The sequence below is a fragment of the Hylobates moloch genome, unplaced genomic scaffold, assembly GCF_009828535.3.
Source record: "Hylobates moloch isolate HMO894 unplaced genomic scaffold, HMol_V3 SCAFFOLD_1, whole genome shotgun sequence".
NCBI classification, from domain to species: Eukaryota; Metazoa; Chordata; class Mammalia; order Primates; family Hylobatidae; genus Hylobates; species Hylobates moloch.
This window is the reverse complement of record NW_026652276.1, coordinates 70982894-71006215: the sequence shown is the minus strand read 5'-3', so window position 1 is coordinate 71006215 and position 23322 is coordinate 70982894. Positions and strand designations below refer to the sequence as shown.

The 23322-nt window shown below is 37.5% G+C and overlaps 1 protein-coding gene across 7 annotated transcripts in view; it reads left to right on the top strand.

Annotated features, from left to right (window-relative positions):
- The window catches only part of DCAF17 (DDB1 and CUL4 associated factor 17), a 78822-nt gene extending 61253 nt beyond the window's left edge, over positions 1-17569 (top strand). For 6 of the 7 annotated variants that reach the window (XM_058441223.1, XM_058441227.1, XM_032755407.2 and 3 more), the window contains 6 exons: positions 1325-1467; positions 6338-6447; positions 9367-9457; positions 10500-10583; positions 12530-12685; positions 13474-17559. In XM_058441223.1, the coding sequence (XP_058297206.1) occupies positions 1325-1467; positions 6338-6447; positions 9367-9457; positions 10500-10583; positions 12530-12685; positions 13474-13614 (725 nt within the window). In that variant the 3' untranslated portion in view covers positions 13615-17559. Of the gene's footprint in view, positions 1-1324; positions 1468-6337; positions 6448-9366; positions 9458-10499; positions 10584-12529; positions 12686-13473 lie in introns of all 7 variants that reach the window. The other variant, XM_032755403.2, reaches the window with a different exon arrangement.
- The last annotated feature ends 5753 nt before the right edge of the window (positions 17570-23322 follow it).

Here is a 23322-nt window from a genome sequence, read left to right as displayed (position 1 = left end):
CATACACCCATAATTCAAGGTGTAATACTTAGGAAGTTGTAATACTTAGGAAGCTGTGTAATACTTAGGCTGAGGCATGAGAATTGCTTGAACCCAGGAGGAGGTTGCAGTGAGCCATGATTGTGCTATTGCACTCCAGCCTAGGTGACAGAGTGAGACTGTCTCAAAAAAAAAAAAAAGAAAAGAAAAGTTATACGTGGATTTTTGACTACACAGGGGATTGGTGCCCCTAACCCTCATGTTGTTTAAGGGTGAACCATTTGTTTTTTTTCCCATATATAGCTCTAAGTAGTACATTGTCCTTATGAAGATGCTTAATATTAAGTATGCACTTCTGTATATAACATGTGACTCTTACACGAATGATCTTCCTAAGACAAGCCCCTTTACTAATAGTAGTGGCCTCATAAACTAAAAATTAAATTCTCAAGTTAGAGGGTAAATAAGGGAGTCATAGGTTAGCCACCTGCCCAAACAGACCATGTGGTGTTTCCTAAAGGCTGCTTGAAATGAATTCAGGTCTTCTAAAATTGCTATACCTTCTATTTATGCATCTAAGAATAGCTCTATTATGCCCTACTTAAAGTTGTGATAAAAGAAGATGACTAAAAATTTCTCTTGGTGCTAAAAAGCACCAAGAGAAATTTATTTTACAGCGTCAGTCTTCAAAAGAAACCGACTGGATATATCTGAACTACCTTAAAGTTAACTTGTCTGATGATAATAGTGGTAGTAGTGACTATCCTGTAATAAAGCTTTCATTGTGACAGGCCCTTTCCTAAGTGGTTACATTCATTGGGTCTAATAGTCCTCTGTACTGGAAATCTTAAGCAAGATAGATGGATACCTGAGTATACCTGTTAGTCCAGGATGTGGAAGCTCTCTTCCTCACATTTGAAGGCATTATTAGACCTAATTACCTTGTAGGATTATTATGAGAGTTGGAAATAGTATCTAACCCAGAGTCTTTTACATAGTAGATGTCCAATAAATGGCCACTACTTTTATTAAATGTACTTTGTCATTTCTTACCATCATAAACACCTTTAGCCCAGTTTTAATCTCTGCTCACCTGCGGACCACATATACCTCCTGAAAACAGATACCTAGAAAGTTGATTCAGCCTAATTTAGGTTCTGACTGGCTGTTTCTTTTCTTACAATAAACTCCTTACCTGATTGTATTTTATTTCCTTGAACATAGTAATTTTTCATTAATAGAAATTTATAGATGTTGCATGCAAAGAAAGGTTGAATTCAGTTAATGAATAGTCCGGAGCCCCCAGGACAGTGCAGCTAATGAATTCCTTTTCCTGTCTCTACAGACATGCCACCACTGCTCTTTGAGGTGTCATCCCTGGAGAATGCTTTTCAGATTGGAGGCCATCCTTGGCACTACATCATCACACCTAATAAGAAGAAACAGAAAGGAGTTTTCCATATTTGTGCCCTAAAAGACAATTCCCTGGTAAATGAGTGATCAGACTTTTTATTAGCAAATTTATATCAAATTCTTTATTTTCTACCTCTCAAATAGGCCCACATTCCTAAGAATTACTTTTTTATGCATTTGTTTTAACAATTTGCAAACAATTTAAAATACAGAAGAATACAGACAATATAGAAAAACATTTGTGTGTATCACCCATAATTTTAAAACATTAACATTTGAAAATTCTTATAGCAACAAGAATTTTATAGTTTTTTTAATCTCACCAATCTCCCAGCAAGGAATCTCATGTAAAACCTCTCCACAGTGGGAATCACCAATGGAATGTGTTCACATTGCTTCTGAAATTGCTGGTGGAATGTGTTGTTGGTTCTGCTTCTCCATAGTTTGTTGCTCTTTGCCTTCCAGAGCAGAACCAGATGGAACTCTGGTGGTCACAGTGTAGGTAAATTGAAGCACTTTGAATTTTTAAGGATATTCTTAACTTATTTATGGCAGAGTAGGTAGAAATGGTACGTGGTAAAACAATGGAAATTTCTACCCTTTGAATTCGTTTTTATTTTCTTTTTTAAAATGGCTTAGGCATTGATTTGTCATTTAATAAACATTTATTGAGGGCCTACCAAGTGCCAGACATGACTAAGGACACAGTCTCTTCCCTCAAGTTATACTCTCAAAGGAAACATGTAGGAAAAATAAGGTGCAATGTATTAAGTACAGTGATTGTGATAAGTGCAAAACGTGAGTTAAGGGAGGAGTTCCATTTTTATTTTGTATTGCTGATTATGTTTTTTTTTGGTTAGTTTGTTTTTTGAGACAGGATCTCACTGTGTAATCCAGGCTGGAGTACAGTGGCACAATCACAGCTCACTGTAGCCTCAACCTCCTAAGGCTCAAGTGATCCTCCTGCCACAACCTCCTGAGTAGCTAGCACTGTAGAAAAATCACTCAAGCTTTAATTGTTGATATTTTTTCTCATTTCATATGGACATGTCAGTGCAACACTACTTTTATTTTATATTTATTTATTTAGAGACAGAGTCTCACTCTTCTCACTCTGTTGCCCAGCCTGGAGTGCAGTAGCACAGTCAGAGCTCACTGCAGCCTCAACCTCCTGGGCTCAAGTGATCCTCCCACCTCAGCCTCCTGAGTATCTGCGACTATAGGAGTGCACCACCATGCCTGGCTACTTTTTTATTTTTTGTGGAGATGGGGCCTCGCTATGTTTCCCAGGCTAGTCTCAAACTCCTGGCCTCAAGTGATCCTCCCTCTTGATATATCAGAAGAATTTGCCTTTTTTTTTTTGAGGCAGGTTCACCTTATGCTGACCTTGCTCAATCAGTCACTGTTGGCTCCAGTCACTTTTAGAGTCACAGATCACCTTTCACCACACATGTTACAGATCACCTTTTACCATGTTGCAGATCAGCATAGCGTTGAGTCCATTTATCCACTTCCCTTGATGTCATGGCCATCAGAGGACAATGTGTCTTCTAGTTTTCTTTTGTAGGAGCATTGTTCCCTTCCATTTCCCCAAATACTTATCACATGGCAGCTCCTATTTGGCCCAGCCCAGTGACATTCTCTTTTATAAAGGACTCTCTAAGGGCTGTTTTCCACTGTGACAAGTCTTGGTTTGATTGGTCGCCTCCCAGCGAGTGGACATCATTCAGCCACCAGGACCTGTCACATCTCTTTTTCACTTAACTTTGGATCTAGTGAAATCCTGCACAGTTCACATTCTGGACATTTAACATGTATTCTTTTTTAAAAGAACTGATAGTACCTATTATTTTATACACAAACACACACACGTACAGATACAGCCAGCCCTCTATATCCATGGGTTCCACATCTGTGGATTCAACCAACTATGGATTGGAAATATTCAGAAAAAAAAAAAAAAAAAAGGATGGTATAAGGGATGATGTGCATAGATGCATAGATTATATGCAAATACTGCACCATTTTATATAAGGTACTTGAGCGTCCGTGGGTTTTGGTATTTGTGAGGGGTCCTGGAAGCAATCCCCTGTGGTTTCCAAGGAATTACTTTAAATAGTGGCCTTCAACATGTATATCAAGCATGCTTGTCACATACTCTCCTTCTATAATAACTGATTATAACATTTATTCCAATCTATATTTCAGCATACTCTTAAAGAGCTGCCAAATTCAGGGGAAGTTTTTAGTCCTTTTATCACAGTTCTATCACTGTGACATTGCCTTAATGATTTGTATACCTATTAACTCCCCACCTGTTAGTCAGAAGAGTAGATAACTAAAAAAACGTGTAAGCAGCCGAACTTAAGATTTCAGAAAATGTTTCATAGCTTTCTCTATTAAACTGAGCTTTGAGATCTAACATTTGAGCAAATAAAAACAATAGAAGCTGATAATAAGCTGCCTAGTATTTCACACAGAAATCTTTTTTTGCATGTTTTAATTAGATATTACAATAAAGAGAACAATCTCCTAAAAAAAAAGATATGTATAGTATGTGCATATTTTGTATTAAAGGAGCATCTGGAGCTAATACCATCATGGACACATTAATTTCAGTGGTTACATTCAATCAACATATTTAATTACATTAATTGTCTTTTATGTAACATGTAATAATACCACTATTTCTATTAGATATAATTAGGATTCTTGTAGAAATTCTTGAAAAATTGAAACTCTTTCATTGATTTGATACATAAAATGTATTACATTCCAAAAAATTTAAAAATCATGAGGCCAGGCACGGTGGCTCACGCCTGTAATTCCAGCACTTTGGGAAGCCTAGGCAGGCAGATCGCTTGAGCCCAGGAGTTCAAGACCAGCCTGGGCAACATGGTGAAACCCTGCCTCCACAAAAAATACAAAAATTAGCCAAGTGTGGTGGTGTGCACCTGTGGTCCCAGCTACTTGGGAGGCTGAGGTGAGAGAATTGATTGAGGCCAGGAGGTCAAGGCTCCACTGAGCCGAGATCACACCACTGCACTCCAGCCTGTGCAACAGAGTGAGACCCTGTCTCAAAAAATAAAAAATAAAAATAAATCATGGCATACAAAGCACTTACAATATAACCCCAGACTACCTCTCCAGTCTCATGGCTGGATACTATACTTTTCAGTTTAATTTTACCTGCTACTCATGTTTATATGCATACTATATGGATTAACACTTCTATACTTTTGGGGTTTTTTGTTTGTTTTGTTTTCAGACAGGGTTTCACTCTGTTGCCCAGGCTGGAGTGCAGTGGCACGATCTCGGCTTACAGCAAGCTCCGCCTCCTGGGTTCAAGCCATTCTCCTGCCTCAGCCTCCTGAGTAGCTGGGATTACAGGCACACACTACCATGCCCACTAATTTTTGTATTTTTAGTAGAGACAGAGTTTCATCTTGTTGGCCAGGCTAGTCTCAAACTCCTGACCTCAAGTGATCCATCTGCCTCGGCCTCCCAAAGTGCTAGGATTACAGGCGTAAGCCACTGCCCCTGGCCGATTAACACTTCTGTACTTTTGAGTTTACTGTGTCTTATTTGTAGCTATTTTCTACTTACCCTTTAAGGCTCATTTCAACCTTTTTTTAACTCCCAAAATTCTGTTCACTTGGATATCTGGTGCATGGGTCAATCACTTTTTGGAGTACAGTGGCACAATCATAGCTCCCAATAACTGCCTTATTATTTTTTGTTTATGTTTCTGCCTCCCCCTAGACTATAAGCTTCTTGATGACAAAGATTATGTTTAATTGATGTGAGGTATGAATGCCTGGTCTGATACCTAGAACATAGTAGCTTATCAATATATGCTAATGGAATTTAAAAGCTTTAGTGTTTCAAAACTCATGAATATCTAGTAGGAAATATGGCATCATTTTATTTTACATTAGAGAAATTAAATTAAATGACTTCTGTGAAGCCAGTGAAGTTAATATATCCAAGTTGGTATTCGTTCCTAGTGCTCCTGGATATAAGGTAAAACATTTGTGTACACGTGATAACATATCAGATGGTTTTTTTCTTTATTTTAATATCTAAATATACTACGGTGAAATCTCTTCTTGCCTTAAAAGCTAAGCAGTATTAGATCATTTCCTCAGATATTAGAGTTCAACATTTGACTTATCCAAGATTCTGTGACCCATGTCTGAGGCTTTAGGTTTGTTTACATGTTCACTTTTTGTTATCTGCTCTTCTGATTGAAAGATAGTTGGGGATAGGGAAGAGAGGAAGAAGTTGTGGAGAACTGCATGTGCATGATTATGGCAGAGTTATATAATGGAAAGTCCATGGATTTTGGAGTCAGATCTGCTGTTTAGTAGGTTCAAAATATTGGACAAGGTCAGGTGCAGTGGCTCACGCATGTAGTCCTAGCACTTTAAGAGGCTAAGGTGAGAGGATCACTTGAGGCCAGGAGTTTGATACCAGCCTGGGCAACATAGCGAGACTCTCTCTATTTAAAACACACACACACACACACACACACACACACACACACACCCAAAAAAATTGGGCAAATGATTTATTCTCTTTGTGTATCAGTTTTCAATACTTCCTTTGAGTGTTATTAAGATTAAACAAAACAATGCCTATAAAGCATCAAATGCAGTTCCTGACACAAAGTAGATGCTTGAGATATGGTATCTTTTGTGTTATTACTCCTGTTTGTGAGATACAGGGTATGTTACAGAACAAATCCATGACATTTCTGAATTTAAATGTTCAGAACTTCTCAAATTTTCATGTCCTCATTTGGCCTTCAAATATATTCCACTTTAACTGCTTAATATTTTTTCTTCCATGTACCTTTGACCTACTGATCTATCACTTGGGTTATATTTGTAAAATCATTTGATTTTCCCTTAATCTTTGTCTTTAATACTTTTTTCTAACTCAGGCAAAAAATGGGATCCAAGAAATGGATTGTTGTTCTCTAGAATCTGACTGGATCTATTTCCATCCTGATGCTTCTGGTAGAATAATACATGTTGGTCCAAATCAAGTCAAGTGAGTAATCTCATTAGCACTTGAAAGTTAAGAGCAGCTTTTGGTAGCATTTATTGGCATCTTTATTTTTGCCAGCGAACTAGTGAGCCAATTAATGGAAATAATTAGCTTGTTGTTGGGTGCTTCCTCAGAGACTGGCATATAGAAAACCTGAACTTATTCTTTCAGACTCAACATTACTGTTTGTAAATATTAAATTTGAAAACATTATTTGATGGATGATATGCTAGTAAAAGGGAATTGCAGACTGGCCCTTTCTCATCAGGTCTTAGTTAATTCTCTAGGGTTAATAAGAAAGAAGAGTATTTGTCTTTGTTCTAAAAGACAGCCTAGACACAGGAAAGGAAGTGGATTGTTTGAAGTAAATCTTGTTTTATTTTGATTGGTTTCAGGGCACACACGTCTCCCACAAACTGACCTCTCCTTCCCTTAAACACTTTGCATTTGGCATCCCTGACACCACAGTTCTGAATATTTTCCTATTTCATCTATCTTTTTTAGTTTGCTTTTATGCTCTTCCTTCTCTACCCAGACTTTAATTGTTGAATGTCCATAGTTGGGTCATAGGCCCTCTTCTTTTCTCACTATTTCCATTCTGCATGATTCTATTTATTCCTTTGGCTTCAAGATCATGTATACATGAGAACTCCAAAATGTATATACTAGCCTCAACCTCTCCTCTAAGTTCATTCCAGAAATCTTGAATCATTCCTGATACCTTCTTACCAATTTGTCTTTCATCAATATACGTACATTTAAACACTTACAGGCATTCTCTTTCTCTGATACATATATACCATATATCCTCTCAATCCAGTTTATTTTGCTACGAAATATTTCTTAAATCTGCTTATTTCTGCCCTTGGCCACTGTCATCGTCTTGGTCAGGTCACTGTCATCACTAGCCTAGGCTACAGTAATAGCCCACTCCAGGGCTCCAGGATCCACTCTTGTGCTGTCTGTTTTCTTCTCAGCAGCTAGCATGATTTTTAAGAACATGAAGAAATATAAAAAGCTATGCAAGTGAATTCAAATGCTTTAACCTTTTTATGGCTTTTCATTGCTCTTAGGATAAAAACCAACATAGTTAGCATGGTCCAAAAGACCCTCCTCCAACTCAGTTTACTCTAGTCATGTTGTCTTTTCAGAAAACTGAGGGCCTGTTCCCTCTGTTTGGAGTCTGTTTCCCCTACCTGTTCTCCTGCCTAATTTCTATTCATATTTTATGGCCCAGCTTCAATGTCACTTTTCTACAGACCTTCCCTGATGCCCCTTGTTAGATTTGCTTGCCCATCATATTTTCATTGCACCCACTGGGTCATCTTCCTTTGTAGCACTTAGGGCAACTTAAATAAGTTATTTTTGTGATCTTCTGCTTAAATACCTTATTTGGTATCATAAACTCTATGATGACAGGGAAAAAGTCTGTTTTGCTGACACCTATAACTCCAGCACTAAGCATAGTCCTTGGCACAGAGTAGATGCTCAGTATTTGTTGAATAAGAAGAGAAGGGGCTGGGCTTGATGGTTTATGCCTATAATCCTGCACTTTGGGAGGCCGAAGCAGGAGGATCGCCTGAAACCAGCAGTTTGACACCAGCCTGGGCAACATAGTGAGACTTCATCTCTACAAAAAATAAAAATAAAAAATAGCCAAGCATGATGGTGGGCACCTGTGGTCTTAGCTCCTCGGGAGTCTGGGGCAGGAAGATCAGCTGAGCTCAGGAGTTCGAGGCTGCAGTGAGCTATGATTGTAGCACTGTACTCCAGCCTGGGTAATGGAGTAAGACCCTGTGTCTAAAAAAATTAAAAAATAACAAAGGGAAGCATCTGCCTTTATTTTTTATGCTTCATGGTAATCAGTCTACCTCTCTGGATCTATTATTAATATAAGGAGATGAAAGGATTTAATGAAATAAGATTATTTTTACACATCTTAAACTGTGGTTCCGCTTCAGTAAGCCTTACTTTTAATGTTTGTTACCACCCACATTAATTTTATGTTTGCTTTCTTAAGTTTGAACTTAAGAAAACAAGGCCCACAAAGAGTGTATGGCCTTTTGCCAGGTTTTACAATATAAGCATTTAAAAATATTGCCACTAAAAAAGCTAAGTGAATAATTTAAATTATTATTTGATCTCTTGGTCTTTGGGAACTCTGAGGTGTCCAGCACTCTCTGGACACACAGCTGCTTCTCTCTGCTGTTCTTTTTTTTTGCATTTGAGACTTTGAGCTTGTAAAACATTGTGCTTTTGAAGCTTGTTAACAATGTAAACAGATTTCTGTGGGTGGTGAGCAAATTATTTTATTTTCTCTTAATAGGCTTGATCCATGAAGCCATTTGCACTCAAAAACCCCAAATCTTTAAATATAACCAATCCTAAGAAAAAAGAATAGTATTTTCAGTTGTAGTTTTTGAATATTATTCTATCATGAAAACTCTTAGTTTCTATTTAGGTATAGATTTCATTGCTGATTGAATTTCTTTTTAGTTAACCCTAAGTGTTGCTCATAGATATCTCATCCTACTTCAGAAACAAAAATGCAAATATCTTCTATAATTGTTAGAGCTGAAATGTTAGAGACCCGTTACAGCATAGCAGAGATAAGGTTCTTCAGAGTAACTTTCATTAAGCCAGTTTGGAAAATAGCTTAGGCCTGACCAAGCTGATCATTACCTACTTCAATGGCACCTGTTGTCACAGTTCCCACGTTTTTCTGTTTAACAGAATCTCCGAATTTGAAGGAGTTCATGGACATTTAGTGATCACTTACTAGTATCGCAGACTAATCAAGAGAACTACCTCAGTGTTGTTACTATAATTTTTATTTGTTGAGTTTTATTTCAGTACTTAAACTTTGGCACTTTGATGGTGTTTTGAAGTCTTAGATTCTCAGAATACTTTTTCCCTTCTCAGAGTTTTGAAGCTAACTGAAATAGAAAATAATAGTTCTCAGCATCAGATCTCTGAAGATTTTGTCATTTTGGCCAACAGGGAGAACAATAAAGTAAGTCAAGAGTACTTTAAAATCCTTTATATATCATTGTCTTTCTATATAAGACCTTAATATGCTAATATATTTGCCTTTGAGTGTAGCAGAAAACAACAGCACAGCCCCTATAAAAGTCTGTACATTTTATCTACATGGGTAGCCAGTTTTAGCCCCATGTACATTTGAGATTTAAAGAAAGTTGACTATATTGAGTTTGTCTTTTGCTGATTTCTGTTTCTTTTCTGAGTTTCCTTTTAAGTTTTTATTGATGAATTATCAACCTTTGGGTCTAATTAATTGTGCAAACTTAAATTTAATTGGGGTAATATATAAGTCTTTAAAAATCACATACCATACTTTAACTCCAGATGGTACTTTTCTTTTAGTGTATAAATTAAGACCACAAAGAAAATTATGGGGAGGGAAATTTCTAAAACAGATCCGCTTTTTATTTGCTGTACTATATGCTAAGGCAAAAGTCAGGTGAATGAGGCAGCTAATCCATAATATTTTAAATAATTTTTTTTTTTTTTGCCCATTCTGGCATTTTAGCCATTAAAAACTTTAAAAAAGTATTTTTGAGCCGGGCATGGTGGCTCACACCTGTAATCCCAGCACTTTGGAAGGCCAAGGCAGACAGATTGCTTGAGTTCGGGAGTTCGAGACCACCCTGGGTGACATGGTGAAACCCTATCTCTACAAAAAGTAGAAAATTAGCCAGGCATGGTGGTGTATGCCTATAGTCCCAGCTACTGGGAAGGCTGAGCTGGGAGGATCACTTGAGCCTGGGAGGCAGAGGATGCAGTAAGCCAAGATTGTGCAACTACAGTGAGGCAAGATCGTACCACTGCACTCCAGCCTAGGCGACAGAATGAGACCCTGTCTCAAAATATGAAATGGAGGATCAGAAATCTGATTCAGAATTTCCTCAGTTGAGGAAAGAATTGTGGATGTGGGAGAAGGGTTGGTAAGTTTTACCAAATTTGTTAATACAGTTTTACCTTTGACTGCATGTAATAGAACTTGTCATATCTTTTTATTTCTTTCCATATGATAGAATGAAAATGTACTCACTGTTACAGCTTCTGGACGGGTGGTAAAAAAAAGTTTTAACCTTCTGGATGATGACCCAGAACAAGAGGTATTGCTTTGGCCAGAGATGACAAACCAAACCAGTGTGTCCTTGCATTGTGAATTTCATATTAATACTTCCCCATACCCTGGGGTGGAGGTTGGGGTTGAGGGATTCCAGGCAGGCCAGTTGGGTGGGCTTGTGCATGCTATTTCAACCAGTGCAACCCCACCATCCTCTCTTTTCATATTGTAATTATTCTTAAAGTTTTATTTGCAGAAAAGTTCGTAGGCAAAATAATTTGAAAACATGATTAGCTTATTGTTTTGTTTTGTTTTGTTGATGTGTATATTTTCTAGGGGAATCTGTTAAGGGAAAATTCTTGAGTTATATCCTGATGACTTTATGGTTTTTGCCTCATTTTTTACTTGCTAGACTTGAATATGTTTGTTAATGTCCATAGGCCAGAGGAAGAGGATGTGAGGGCATGATAAATCAGTTCAGCTCTTATCTTCAAGTTGGTTTTATGAGTCACTGAGCTAATACATTTTAATCCCCTTCCTTTAAAAAGGCATTGGAAGTATTTATGAAATCAACTGATAGTGATCATGCTTTAAATATATAAACCATTGCGTAAGTTCTAAATCCATTTAGACTATCTAACTATATTATTTGTATGACCATTTTTAAGTAGAAACATTAGAGTGGCTTTCTAAGGACAGTTTTTAACTTCTTTTAAAATAGGTTAGAGGTGGCCCGGTATGTAGCTGTTCTCAAAAAAAACACACAAAAAATTATTATTTTGGACCATACAAACCTATTGAGAACAAAGAAGAAGGCAACATACTCTGCATATAAAACTGTATTCCGGAGAGATGTACTAAAATTTCCAAAAGGTAGCATAATTCATTAAGCGGGGAGAGGTGGTAGCAAAACAAGAGATGCTCTATATCATGAGATTAAAAAACAAAATCTTTTAGCCTGTAAAGGAAAAGTTTGAAGAAATAGTGACTAAAATCTATAAAATCACTGACACCAAGGCAAGAAGTCACCCTTTGAAGTTTGACCATTGTAAGGTGAAGGCAAAAAGGAAATAACATAAAAGTACATTTTAATAATCAAAGGTAATAAATCCATATAAATTTTTATGTCTTAAGGTGGTAACGGCAGAAAATGTCAGTGGATTAGAGAACAGTTTGACCAAACATAGGTGAAGAATTAGTGCATAGTGATTGAGGGAAACATGCTATGCCTGTCGTTAAAGTTAATGCCAGGCATTCAGCCAAGATGTACCTTCCCGTGGTCCATTCCTGGATGCTTGGGCACTGATCTGCTTTCCATGCAAGGTTTTTGGAGTCTCGGGTTTTCTTCCTTGAGACACAGTTCTGGGATTTTTCTCTCTTTACCATAGCTAGCCCTCTTGTCCCAGTCCTGTTCTGTGGGTTGGATTTTATTTCCTAATATTCTCCCTCAAGTATAAGCAGCCATTTTTGCTTTATTTAAAAAGCCAAAAGGATTTTTTTAAAAAGGTGGTAAAAAGTCATAAATAGTATATGATGGGTTATCCATCCTTCTAGAAATGACTATGTTTTTCTGGTGTGAGAACTTTCAGAGCTCAGTGAGCAGTCTTCAGGTTTCAGAACCGAGCTTCACGTGTTTAGTCCTGTCCAGGAATCGGCAAACACACGTGTGAGAGGCAGCAGTTGAATACTCTTTTAAATTTAGAGAATCTCCGATTTGCTGTCACTGTAGAGAATTTCAGTTATACTTTGAGATCTACATAGACTTGGTTTTGTTTATCAAATATGTAGGATACTGCTTAACTTTTGAAAATCTTGGAGCTGATGTTTTACTAGGCATATAAACAGATACATTTCTACCTATTATTCTTCCCATTCATTCATTCTTCTCCCATATTTTTGTAAGTAATAGAATACTTAAACTGTAAATGCAGAAATAAGCCTACCTGAATAACTGGATTTTGCCCCTTTCCCTCTATTTTATCTATCCCAAAGACTTTCAAAATTGTGGACTATGAAGATGAGTTAGATTTGCTTTCTGTGGTAGCTGTTACTCAAATAGATGCTGAAGGAAAAGCTCACCTGGATTTCCACTGTAATGAATATGGAACTTTACTTAAAAGCATTCCACTAGTGGAGTCATGGGATGTGGTAAGTAGAGTCCATGGGATACAAAGTTGTAAACCTTTTCTTTATAGGTGCCATTTATTAGAACAGATGTTACTGTGTTCATGTCAGTCCAGACTCACCTATGCCAATGACCACGTGAAAGAGGTTATTGTCCTATATACAGGACAAAAGAGTACTTCTTAAGCCTTCCTCCCCTGGGCACTAGAGGATTCTTACCAGTGGCCTTAAAGATAAAACTTCATGTGTTTTCCTGAGACATGTTGTCTCTTTCCTTACCTTAGTCTTTGATTGTCTTTCAATTATAAATTTGGAAAAAATTTTTTAAATAAGAGAATACGGTAATAAATCCCCACAATTATTTAATAGAGATCATATCTAAGCATGCAGGATTCCCAGGTGCTCTTGTATACATTTGTCTGATATTTCAACTATTATAGAATGTCAACGTTATAAGGAACAATAGACACCATTTTATCTGGGTCTTGTTTTATCAGTGGAGAACCTGGGAAGTTTGGCCACTCGTACATGATCACACAATGAGATAGATAATAGCAGCGTTGGCAGTAGAATCTGGGTATTTAGACTCCTGGGTCCAGAGTTCTTTTTATGCTCTATATTTTGTAGAATGCCTTTTTTGTTAATAATCTGCATATCCACAAATAATGAAAAATAAACCTCTTTCTAGCAACTGTTTTCTTCTAAGTGTATGTTTGAAAATCCCTAGCATAGGTACTGTGACATTTTAGTAACACAGTAGTGAATATGGCTGTGTGAAAAGGAGACTCCATATGATTGTGTTTTTGTTACAGACATATAGCCATGAAGTCTACTTTGACAGAGACTTGGTGCTACACATAGAGCAGAAACCCAACAGAGTCTTCAGCTGCTATGTTTACCAGATGGTATGTGACACTGGGGAAGAAGAAGAAACCATAAACAGAAGCTGTTAAAAAGAGTGAGATAATTGTAACCTAAGAGACTTTTAGCCAAACACCCCAGCAGCTGCGTCCAATCCATTTTATTATCTGCATGGCACATTCTCCAGTATTTTCCAAAAAAGTCTTGTGTTGACTTCAGATGACTAGGACTTCTTTTTTAAACTCTTGTTGTAAAAGATGGTGAGGACTTCATTTTTTGTAAAGGTTTTTTAGAATACTTTTCCAAGAAGTTTAGTGTTTTGCAGCTTTGAGCTAGGTGGTAATGCAAACATAAAATGCTGGGAACAGAAAAGGACAGGTTAATTCCAATTGTTGAGGAGTAAGTCATTGATGGGATGGGTCATTGATGGGGTAGGTCATTGATGGGTTCTTAAAGGATGGTATGGAATTTTGTTTGTTAAGGCTAGGAAAGACAGGGAGAGACAAAAGTAAACATGCAGAAAGAAATCTTATATCCTCTATACCAAACTTTGCTTAAGGATGAGAAATGAGATGTGTTATGTGAGAACATTATTTTGAGCCCAAAATGTGTCATCACAGTTTTTAAAAATCTTATATATGTATTTATATGTGTTTCGTATTTGTATATAGTATCAGGAATTGGTTCTAGTTCCCAAATTATCTTTTCTTCCTTGGTTTTGTTCTCCTGGCTTGATGTTCACATTGAATATCTGTGTTTCTATATAGACTAATGTAAAAGATTCCAAGCAAACCTTAAGTGAAATTGTTTTCTGATTTGCATCCTGTTTAGCTCTTAATGTATCTAAGGATGTTCTCATCTCACCATTCTATTCATTTAGTGAGTTTTCTGACCTTGTTTAGGCAATATCTTCATACTTATGCAATAGGATAAAGGTACGCTTGCCTGCACTAGTTCTGTTTCCTGTAGAAGAGTAGATAAAGAGTCCCAGAAGAAGTTCTTACTAGCTTGGGAGTTGCCTGATTAACCAGAGAAAATTTTTAGCTTACTTATGAAACAAGCATTATTTCTTCTTTGTTAGGAAAGATCTCAATATGATCCTTGAACTTTAATAATCATTCTTTAGAATGTTAAATAAAGGCAACCCAAGTAAAGGGAGAAAATGTTTCTTTATGCTTCCTGTTTGAGAAATTCAGTTGCTTCCATTTCGTATGTTCTGCACATTTATCCGATGTAACCTCAAAAGAATAACTAGTAATAAGGGAAGGAAACAGCAGCAACAATCATTGCTGATTCAAGTTTAAGGTTAAAATATGGAATTTTTAGCTTGGATGATTTTATATTAAAATATTTCCATTTTTTTCTTCAGTTTTGGCTTGATGCCATGTGAAGAATGATGTGAATTCTTCCCAGTTCTGCCCTGGTGCTAGACATTGCCCCATACTTTCAATTAGACACTAGCTGTATCTAAATAGTCCCACTCAGTAAACTTACATCTTGAAAAACAAGACTGGTAAGAGGACAGTGAAAGTACTAAAGAAGGAAACCAATGTTGTGTGAGTTTCAAAGCAGATGCAATGCTGTGTAAAAGTAGAGTGTTTATTCTCCATTTCCAAGAGTGTTTCAGAATAGGATGTCTTAAGATTTCAGTCATGTCAGAGATTTTTTTTTTTAGGTGATTATTGAGTTTCTCCTTCTCCTTTAAGTCATCACCTTCCTTTTGTGAAATGATAGTAAGGAACTCATCTATTCTGAAAGGTATTTGAGAAATATCTGAATTCCTGGCTGCTTTTTTGCTGGGGGTAGAGGGTGGAATACTTCTGGTCTAGATATAACTTACCACTAAGAAACCCCCAATATGTCACCACTGCCTAAATCTAACTAGACCAGGGTCCGAATGCCATCCAGGCCAGGCAAGAAATATACCTCATGTGAATGACAGTAAGGAGTTGTGGGCAGTGTAACAAACAGGAGAGCTATGCCCTAACTAAAAGGAGCAGCTGCTACTGCTTAGTTTCAGCCAGTTGCAACAGTATGTGGGAATGTAGGCTGCATGATTGTTAACAAGATAGGTGGTAAAAAGATGCCAAAAGATACAGAAGATAGCAAAGAATGTGGGGAATTTGGATACCACACATAGCGAGAGACAATGAAGCATGCTTCCCAGCTCACCAGTGTCACACAGCTGCTCATTCTGCCACCTGCCAGACATTAATGTCTTCCTGCCCTACCTAAACCCCCTCTTTACCTGATATTTTAATTCGAGACTCTAGCTACATGCCCACCTACTTAACAGGTACTAGTGACAGGTACAAAACATTATGGGTAACAATTCTGAGTGTTTAATGCAAGCCCAGGTGAAGCAGGGTGGCTTCCATCAGCAGGTACAGACGTTAAGCTGAAAAGAGGTGCATTCTGCATTGTACTCCTGGATCTAAGTTTCTGTATTCTCAGAGCATCAATGCAGCAAGCTTATTGTTCCTTAATTTTTTACAATATTTATCACAACTCTGGGAGAAAACAAAACAAATCCTATCCTATTTACTATTTGTGCTACCTAGTGAGGAGATATTGCTGTTTAGACAAATTAAGGCACTTCACATTCTTCCACCAATTGAAAATTTTGTGTCTTACAGTTCTTTTTTTAAATAATACAGTTATTGAGCACTTTCTAACTACTAGTCACTGTGATACAGTATAAGTAAAATGGGTTGTCTCATTTAATATTCAAAATAACCACATGAAGTATGAACTGCCATTATCTTTCCCCTTTGTACAAATGAGGAAAGTGAGGCTTACGGAAGTTAATTGGCCCAGGGTCCCACAACTAGTAAGTGCAGAGGTGGGAAACATAACCAGATTTGTTCGGCATAAACTTGTGTCAAATTTCCTCCAAAGCTCTCAAAAGGCAATGCATGTTATTTTATCCCATATATAGCATACCAACAACTATAATACTAGGTATGTAGGAAAGTGCTTAATAATTGTTTTTTACTGATGATTCAGTGTCTAAATTTTGAACAAATTTGGGTAAGATACAAGTGACACATAAATTGACAGAAAATGTAGTTCTTCATTCAATGGTTAGCCATCATTAAAAGGTACTTTCCCTTTGTTTGTGGTGATAATAAAATCAGTATTAGTAGTTTTCATATTATTTGGCTTCCATATTAATAATTTTTATATTTTCTTCTCCTTCTTACCATGTTTACTTATATCATCCCTCTTTTAGAATCCCAGGGAGCTAATTTCTGGTCCCTGTGTTGCTATCAAATCTGTATCTTGCAGAAAGAATAATTTATTTCAAACAAGGGACATACAATAGAAAGATAAGACCTACTGAGGTCTTTTTCCCATCATTTTATTATGAAAAATTTTCAAACATACAGTAAAGTTGAAAGAATTTTATAGTAAATACTGACCACAGGGATCTACATCTTACTCTACTTGTTTTATTATTTTCCTATCCAGCGTACTTTTTGATGGATTTCAGAATAAATTGCAGTTGCTGATATACTTCCCCCTAGTACTTCAACTGCATATTATTTAACTAGAGTTTAGTATTTATTTAGTTTTTTAAATTTTTTTGATATAATATTTACCTGCAATAAAATGCACAAATCTTAAGTATAAATTTGCTGAGTTCTTGCAGACATATACACCTGTGTAACCTAAACCCTTTCCAAAATTTAGAACATTGCAATCATCTTCAGAAAGTTTCCTAAATCCCTCTCCTGGTCTATCCCCTCCCAACCCCTCAGGTATAACTACTGTTCTCATTCTTTTATATCAAAGGTTAAATTTACCTGTTCTAAACTTCATATAAGTGAAATTATAGAAAATGTAATGCTTCTTTCACTTAGCATAATGTTTTTGAGATTTGTTCATGTTGTTGCATGTGTCAGGGATTCATTTCTTTTTATTCCTGAGTATTCTTTTGTATTAATATGTCACAGTTTTTTTTTATCTTTCTGTTGATGGACACTGCGCTCTTTCTGCTTGTTTTTTACTGTTATGAATAAAGCTGCTATGAACATTCTTAGACAATTCTTTTGTGAACACGTGTCTTTATTTCTCTTGGGTAAATATCTGGGGATGGAATTTTCGGGTCCTTGGGTAGGTGTATATTTAGTTTAATAAGAAACTGCCAGACCTTTTCCCGAAAGGATTCTACGATTTTACATGCCTGCAGCAATGTAGGAGACTTCCACTTGCTCCACACATTTTCCAACATTTGTGGTTGTTAGTCTTCTTTATCTTAGTATTTATGCTGGGTGTGTAATCATTTCTAGTTGATACTCAGATTGTTTCCACTTGTGGTTAGCAACCCTCTGGTCAACTTGACCTCCTTCCTTCCCCAGGAACTGCTGAAAACATTCTTTGTGATAATAGTTAAGATACCCCAAAACTCAGCTTGAATTACTCTTTCTCAAACATGGGATACATTGCTCATCAAAGAACCCTGATTCCTTTAATGGAGATTATAGTTGGGAACAACCTGGGTTCTAAGGGCACGTGTTCCACCGTTTCACATGACTACTGCAGCTGGGCAAAATGGCACTGGAGAAGAGGTCACAACAATCATTGTAATAAAAGCAGAAAGGTGACTTTTTTCTTCAAAAGTTATGAGTTCGTGTTATCATGAACATGATAACAGGTGAAATCAGGTAAACTTTTTTTCTCTAATATGAGAGCATATTAAACAAGCTGTATCCTTTTCTCACTAACTGTAGTATTCTGGGCTGGATATGTTGTGATAGCAAATTAGTATATTCAAATTTTAGAGGTGCACAAAATTTCAGAAGTATTTATTTATTTATACTCTTTTTGACTCTCAATTCAAGTGTCTTAGAATTTGTGCCAAAGTTTGCAGGTTCAGTTCCTTTCCTTATTATAACCTGAGTCCTATAGAAGGGTGAAGGTGGAAAGGAGGGGGACTCTCAGCCTCCTATATAGGCACATTAGAAAACACCATGCCGTGAACACTAGGCTCTCAGATAGAACCCACTGAGATTAACAGACAATAGCAAGGAAAGGGAGGATTGAGATCAGCAATAGCATGTAATATTTGTCTGATACTCTCCTTTAATTCTTTGTCTTCATGAATGCAAGTGTTATTCCTGATTAGAGGCAACATTGAATTTGAGTTTCATAAAGAATTTTTGCTACACTTTTTTTTCTCAGAATAACCAACTTTGCAAAGGTGGTAAATCTGATAAAAAGATGTCAGCAAATAAAATCAAATTATTACTTAGAATTATCAGAGATCTTTAAATTTTCTTTATAGATTTATTAAAGTATAATTGACGTGTAGTAAACACTTCTTTTTTTGAGACAGAATCTCGCTTTGTCACCCAGGCTGGAGTGCAGCAGCACGATCTCGGCTCACTGCAACCTCTGCCTCTTGGGTTCAAATGATCTTCCCACCTCAGCCTCCAGAGTAGCTGGGAGTATAGGCGCCACCACACCCAGCTTATTTTTGTATTTTTAGTAGAGATGTGGTTTCACCATGTTGGCAAGGCTGGTCTCGAACTCCTGACCTCAACTGATCTGCCTGCCTGGGCCTTCCAAAGTAAACTGCACATATTTAAAGTATACAATTTGATAAGTTTTGCGACGAAACTATCCCACAATCAAGATAAAGGACATACCCATTACCAGAAAAGTTTTTTTCCTGCACCTTTGTGATCCCTCCCTCCTGCCCCTCTGTCCCCACTTCCCAAGACAACCTCGGATCTGTTTCTGTAACTTCAGGTTAGTTTGTGTTTTCTAGAATCTTATATAAATGAAAACAGTATTTTTATTTGCTGGCTGCTTTCATTCAGTACAGTTATTTGGAGATTCATCTGTATTGCATGTATCAATAGTTCATTCCTTTTTATTGTGGAGTAATCTCCATTGTATGGATATGTCTACAGTTTGTTTATACTCTTGCCTTTCGATGGACATTTCAGTTGTTTCCAGTTCGGGCTACTACAAATGAAGCTACAAGGTATAATTCTTTGTATGGACATACGCTTTATGTTGGGTAAATACTGAGGAGGGAATGGCTGGCTCCTATGTTAGGTGTATGCTTAACTTTTTAAGAAGTTTCCAAACTGGTTTTCCAAAATGGCTGTACCACTTCATATTCCCATTATCAGTATATGAGAGTTCTAGTTGCTCCATATCTTTGCCAGCACTTGATATGGCCAATCTTTTTAATTGTGTATGGGTGTGTATGATATGAAATTGTTTTTATGATCTCAGGACCCTGGGGTTTTTTTTTTAATTTTAGACATTCTAATAGGTAGTAGCATCTCAGTGTGGTTTAAATTTACATTTCCCTTTTGACCAATAATGATAAGCACATTTTCATATGTTTATTTGTTGTGCATATATCTTCCTGATGACATAGTGAAATCTTCTGTACTTATTTTTCTTTATTTATTTTGAGACAGAGTCTCGTTTTGTCACCCAGGCTGGAGTACAGTGGCTCAATCTCAGCTCATTCCAGCCTCCACCTCCCGGATTCAAGAGATTCTCATGCCTCAGCCTCCCAAGTAGCTGGGACGACAGGTGTGCACCATCATGCCCAGCTAATTTTGTATTTCTAGTAGAGATGGGGTTTCACCATGTTGGCCAAGCTGGTCTCAAACTCCTGACCTCAAGTGATCCACCCACCTTGGCCTCCCAAAGTGCTGGGATTACACGTGCCTAGCCAAAATCTTCTGCACTTAAAATAGAGAGAGAGAGAGAGAGAGAGACTTACTATGTTATGTTGCCCAGGCTGTTCTCAGACTCCTGGGCTCAAGCAATTCTCCCACCTCGGTCTCCTGAAGTGCTGAGATTACAGGCGTGAGCCACCACACCTGGCCAAAGGCACAAATACAGACTCAAATTATTTTCTTCCCAGGACTTAGAACCTTGGAGAAGCTCTGGGCATGTTGCCAGCCTCTCCCAATCTTATCTCAGTTCAGAAGGATCATATACTGAATAAAATTATATCAAAAGTACTTCATATCTAAAGTAGTATATCTAAATTATGTCTAAAGTTAGTTAATAACTGCTCTGACCTAGTTAATGCCTTGAACCTATTTTAGTTCAGTGTACTTTGAAACCTTGGATCACCATGGAAGTGATGAAACTTCTAGTTAACAAAATTCATAAAAGTAACAGTTGGTGAAAGTGAAATTCATACTCAGGACACTCTACCTGCCAAGATAATATGCATCTATAAATTGACCTCTTAAATGAAATTTTCAAAAGAAAATTACCAATAATTTAGCAATTTTTTTTGCCATGTAGCATTTAACAGCAAATGCTCTGTAACAATAAATGTTTTATGGCTCAATTAAGTATTTTTAAATTTTCTCTTAAAAGGGTATGTGCTCAAGTAGACAACCATTTTTGAATCCTATTCTAAACACCACTTGCGTTTTTGAAAAGCACAAGCTCCAAAGGCACAGCTTTTCAAGTTTTACCTGTTAGAGCAACAAGACTAGTTAAAGCATGTTAAAAGAATTACACTTTAGAAGCCATTATAACACTTAATTTTCCTGTCTCTAATCTGTCTGCCTCTCTTTAAAGAGCAAAACCAGTGAGAAGTAAAGGAATTCCCAACCCCTACCTCATCTAAAACCTCAGCTGTTACATAATGTCTACTTGAAGATGTGCTGAATCCAGTGTAGACTTGAAGAGGTCCTTCGGCCTCACTGCCACACCTAATAGAACATCCCAAATGTCCCATTCCCAGAGTTTGTCTTGGTCTGCCCTACCAGCTGGACTCGTGGTCCAGTAGTTTCGTTTCAATTTCTATAGAAAGTCTTGAGTGCCTCTGCCCCTCTGGAGTGATCATATAATTTACTGTCCAAACCCAGACACTTTTGAAAGTGAAAGGAGATACCAATAATCATTATGTCTGGACAAGAGGCACAAACCAAGCCTATTCTGAGCAAAAGGGGACATATGGTCACCCTAGCTAGAGCTAATAAAAGTAACCAGGAAATCATAAATCTGCCCATTTACAGATTATTATTTCTTTTCAATCTGGTATGCCAGACTTCCCATAATCAAGGGGGTAATGGACATAGTCCATTGAAACAATTTTCCATTTTTATCTACAAACCATTTTCAGTCCCCTCTGCCAAGGGTGGTCCTATTGCTACCCTGGTATTCCAGGATCATATTTTCTCCTGCAGTTTTTCTATGTCTCCCTCAAATTAACCTAGCCATTAAGGTCTGGGGTCTTTGTATTAGTCTCACTTCTGACACCAATTTGTATTGTCAAACAGAAAAGTGATATAAAGCAATATAAAAACACTAACAGAGGATGGGAAACATTTCTGTAATAGAAAAGTATATGAAATGTACAGAGATGATCCCAAAAATGACGGAACAACACAGCATGCTGGAGGCACAGGGTTTACAAATTCTCACAAGGATATGTAGCTGATGATGTTACCCATTATGCAGAGTGATGTTCATCCAGGCATGGGCTACTCAATTTTGCTCTGTTATAGGGAATTTTATACTTTCCTCGTTTTAGAGACTCTAAGTGCCACCTGTTCACCAGGTACAACTAGTACAAAGCGATCTCAGCACATGCCTCAGTTTTTACTGTGAGACTACATAAGATGAAGTATAATTTCCTAGTTTTTTTTTTTTTGAAACGGAGTCTCACTCTGTCGCCCAGGCTGGAGTGCGGTGGCGCGATCTTTGCTCACTGCAAGCTCCACCTCCTGGGTTCATGCCATTCTCCTGCCTCAGCCTCCCAAGTAGCTGGAATTACAGGTGCCCGCCACCACGCCCAGCTAATTTTTTGTATTTTTAGTAGAGACAGGGTTTCACTGTGTTAGCCAGGGTGGTCTCGATCTCCTGACCTCGTGATCTGCCCACCTCGGCCTCCCAAAGTGCTGGGATTACAGGCGTGACCGCCGCGCCCGGCCCTAATTTCCTAGTTTTAATATCCCTTAGCAGGCCTAGACTTCCCCATACCTGTCTGGAGTCTATTTCATAAATCTTGATTTATGTTAAATGTTCCAATTTTTAAATGACAGCCCTTAATTAGAATCTTAAAATATTGCACAAGCCAAACAAAATTAATCTGCAAGCTCATGACTTCTCTCCAACATACTCATGGGCTGTATCCCTAGCAAGGGCCAAGTATGTTTATTTCTAAACCTCTTTTTGCCAGTTATATGTGTTATTATAATTATATATTTATGACTTTAACCAATGAAATGTGATTAAAAATTTGCTTTTTCTTTTAAAAAGATTGAGTACTTTGGAAAGACTCGCTAAAATCAGGTCACTAGAAATTGCTGTCAGATGCAGTGTGTTCAAAATAGTTGTAAAAGATTGAGAGATGTGTTAGCTTGGGTTCCCCCAAAAGGAGAGCCTGAGGCAAAACCTTATATGCTACCTCCTTGGTAAGGAGTGAAATCTCAGAGAGCAAAAATGGAGGGTAGGCAGAGTGAAGCAGATCCAGAAGGAAACCCAATATGAGGATGTGACGTCAAGCTGCCCACCAATAAGTGCAATGAAATGCTTGATCTCATGGTCACACCTCTGAGAAACCACATAAACCACACCTCCAAACAGTATGTGTGAGATGGGTTGGGAAGAATTTATGATTCCTCAGCTCATATCTGCCACTCCTCAAAGATCCACCCCAGAACATAATCTCTTCTGAATTTTCAGATTGCCCAAGGCAGAATTCACCTTGATATCAGTGGACAGGAAGCAAGGAGGACTCAGAGCAACATGACATACATGAAGTACTGTTGGCTTGGCAGGTTGTGCCAGCAGGGAGTTCAGAG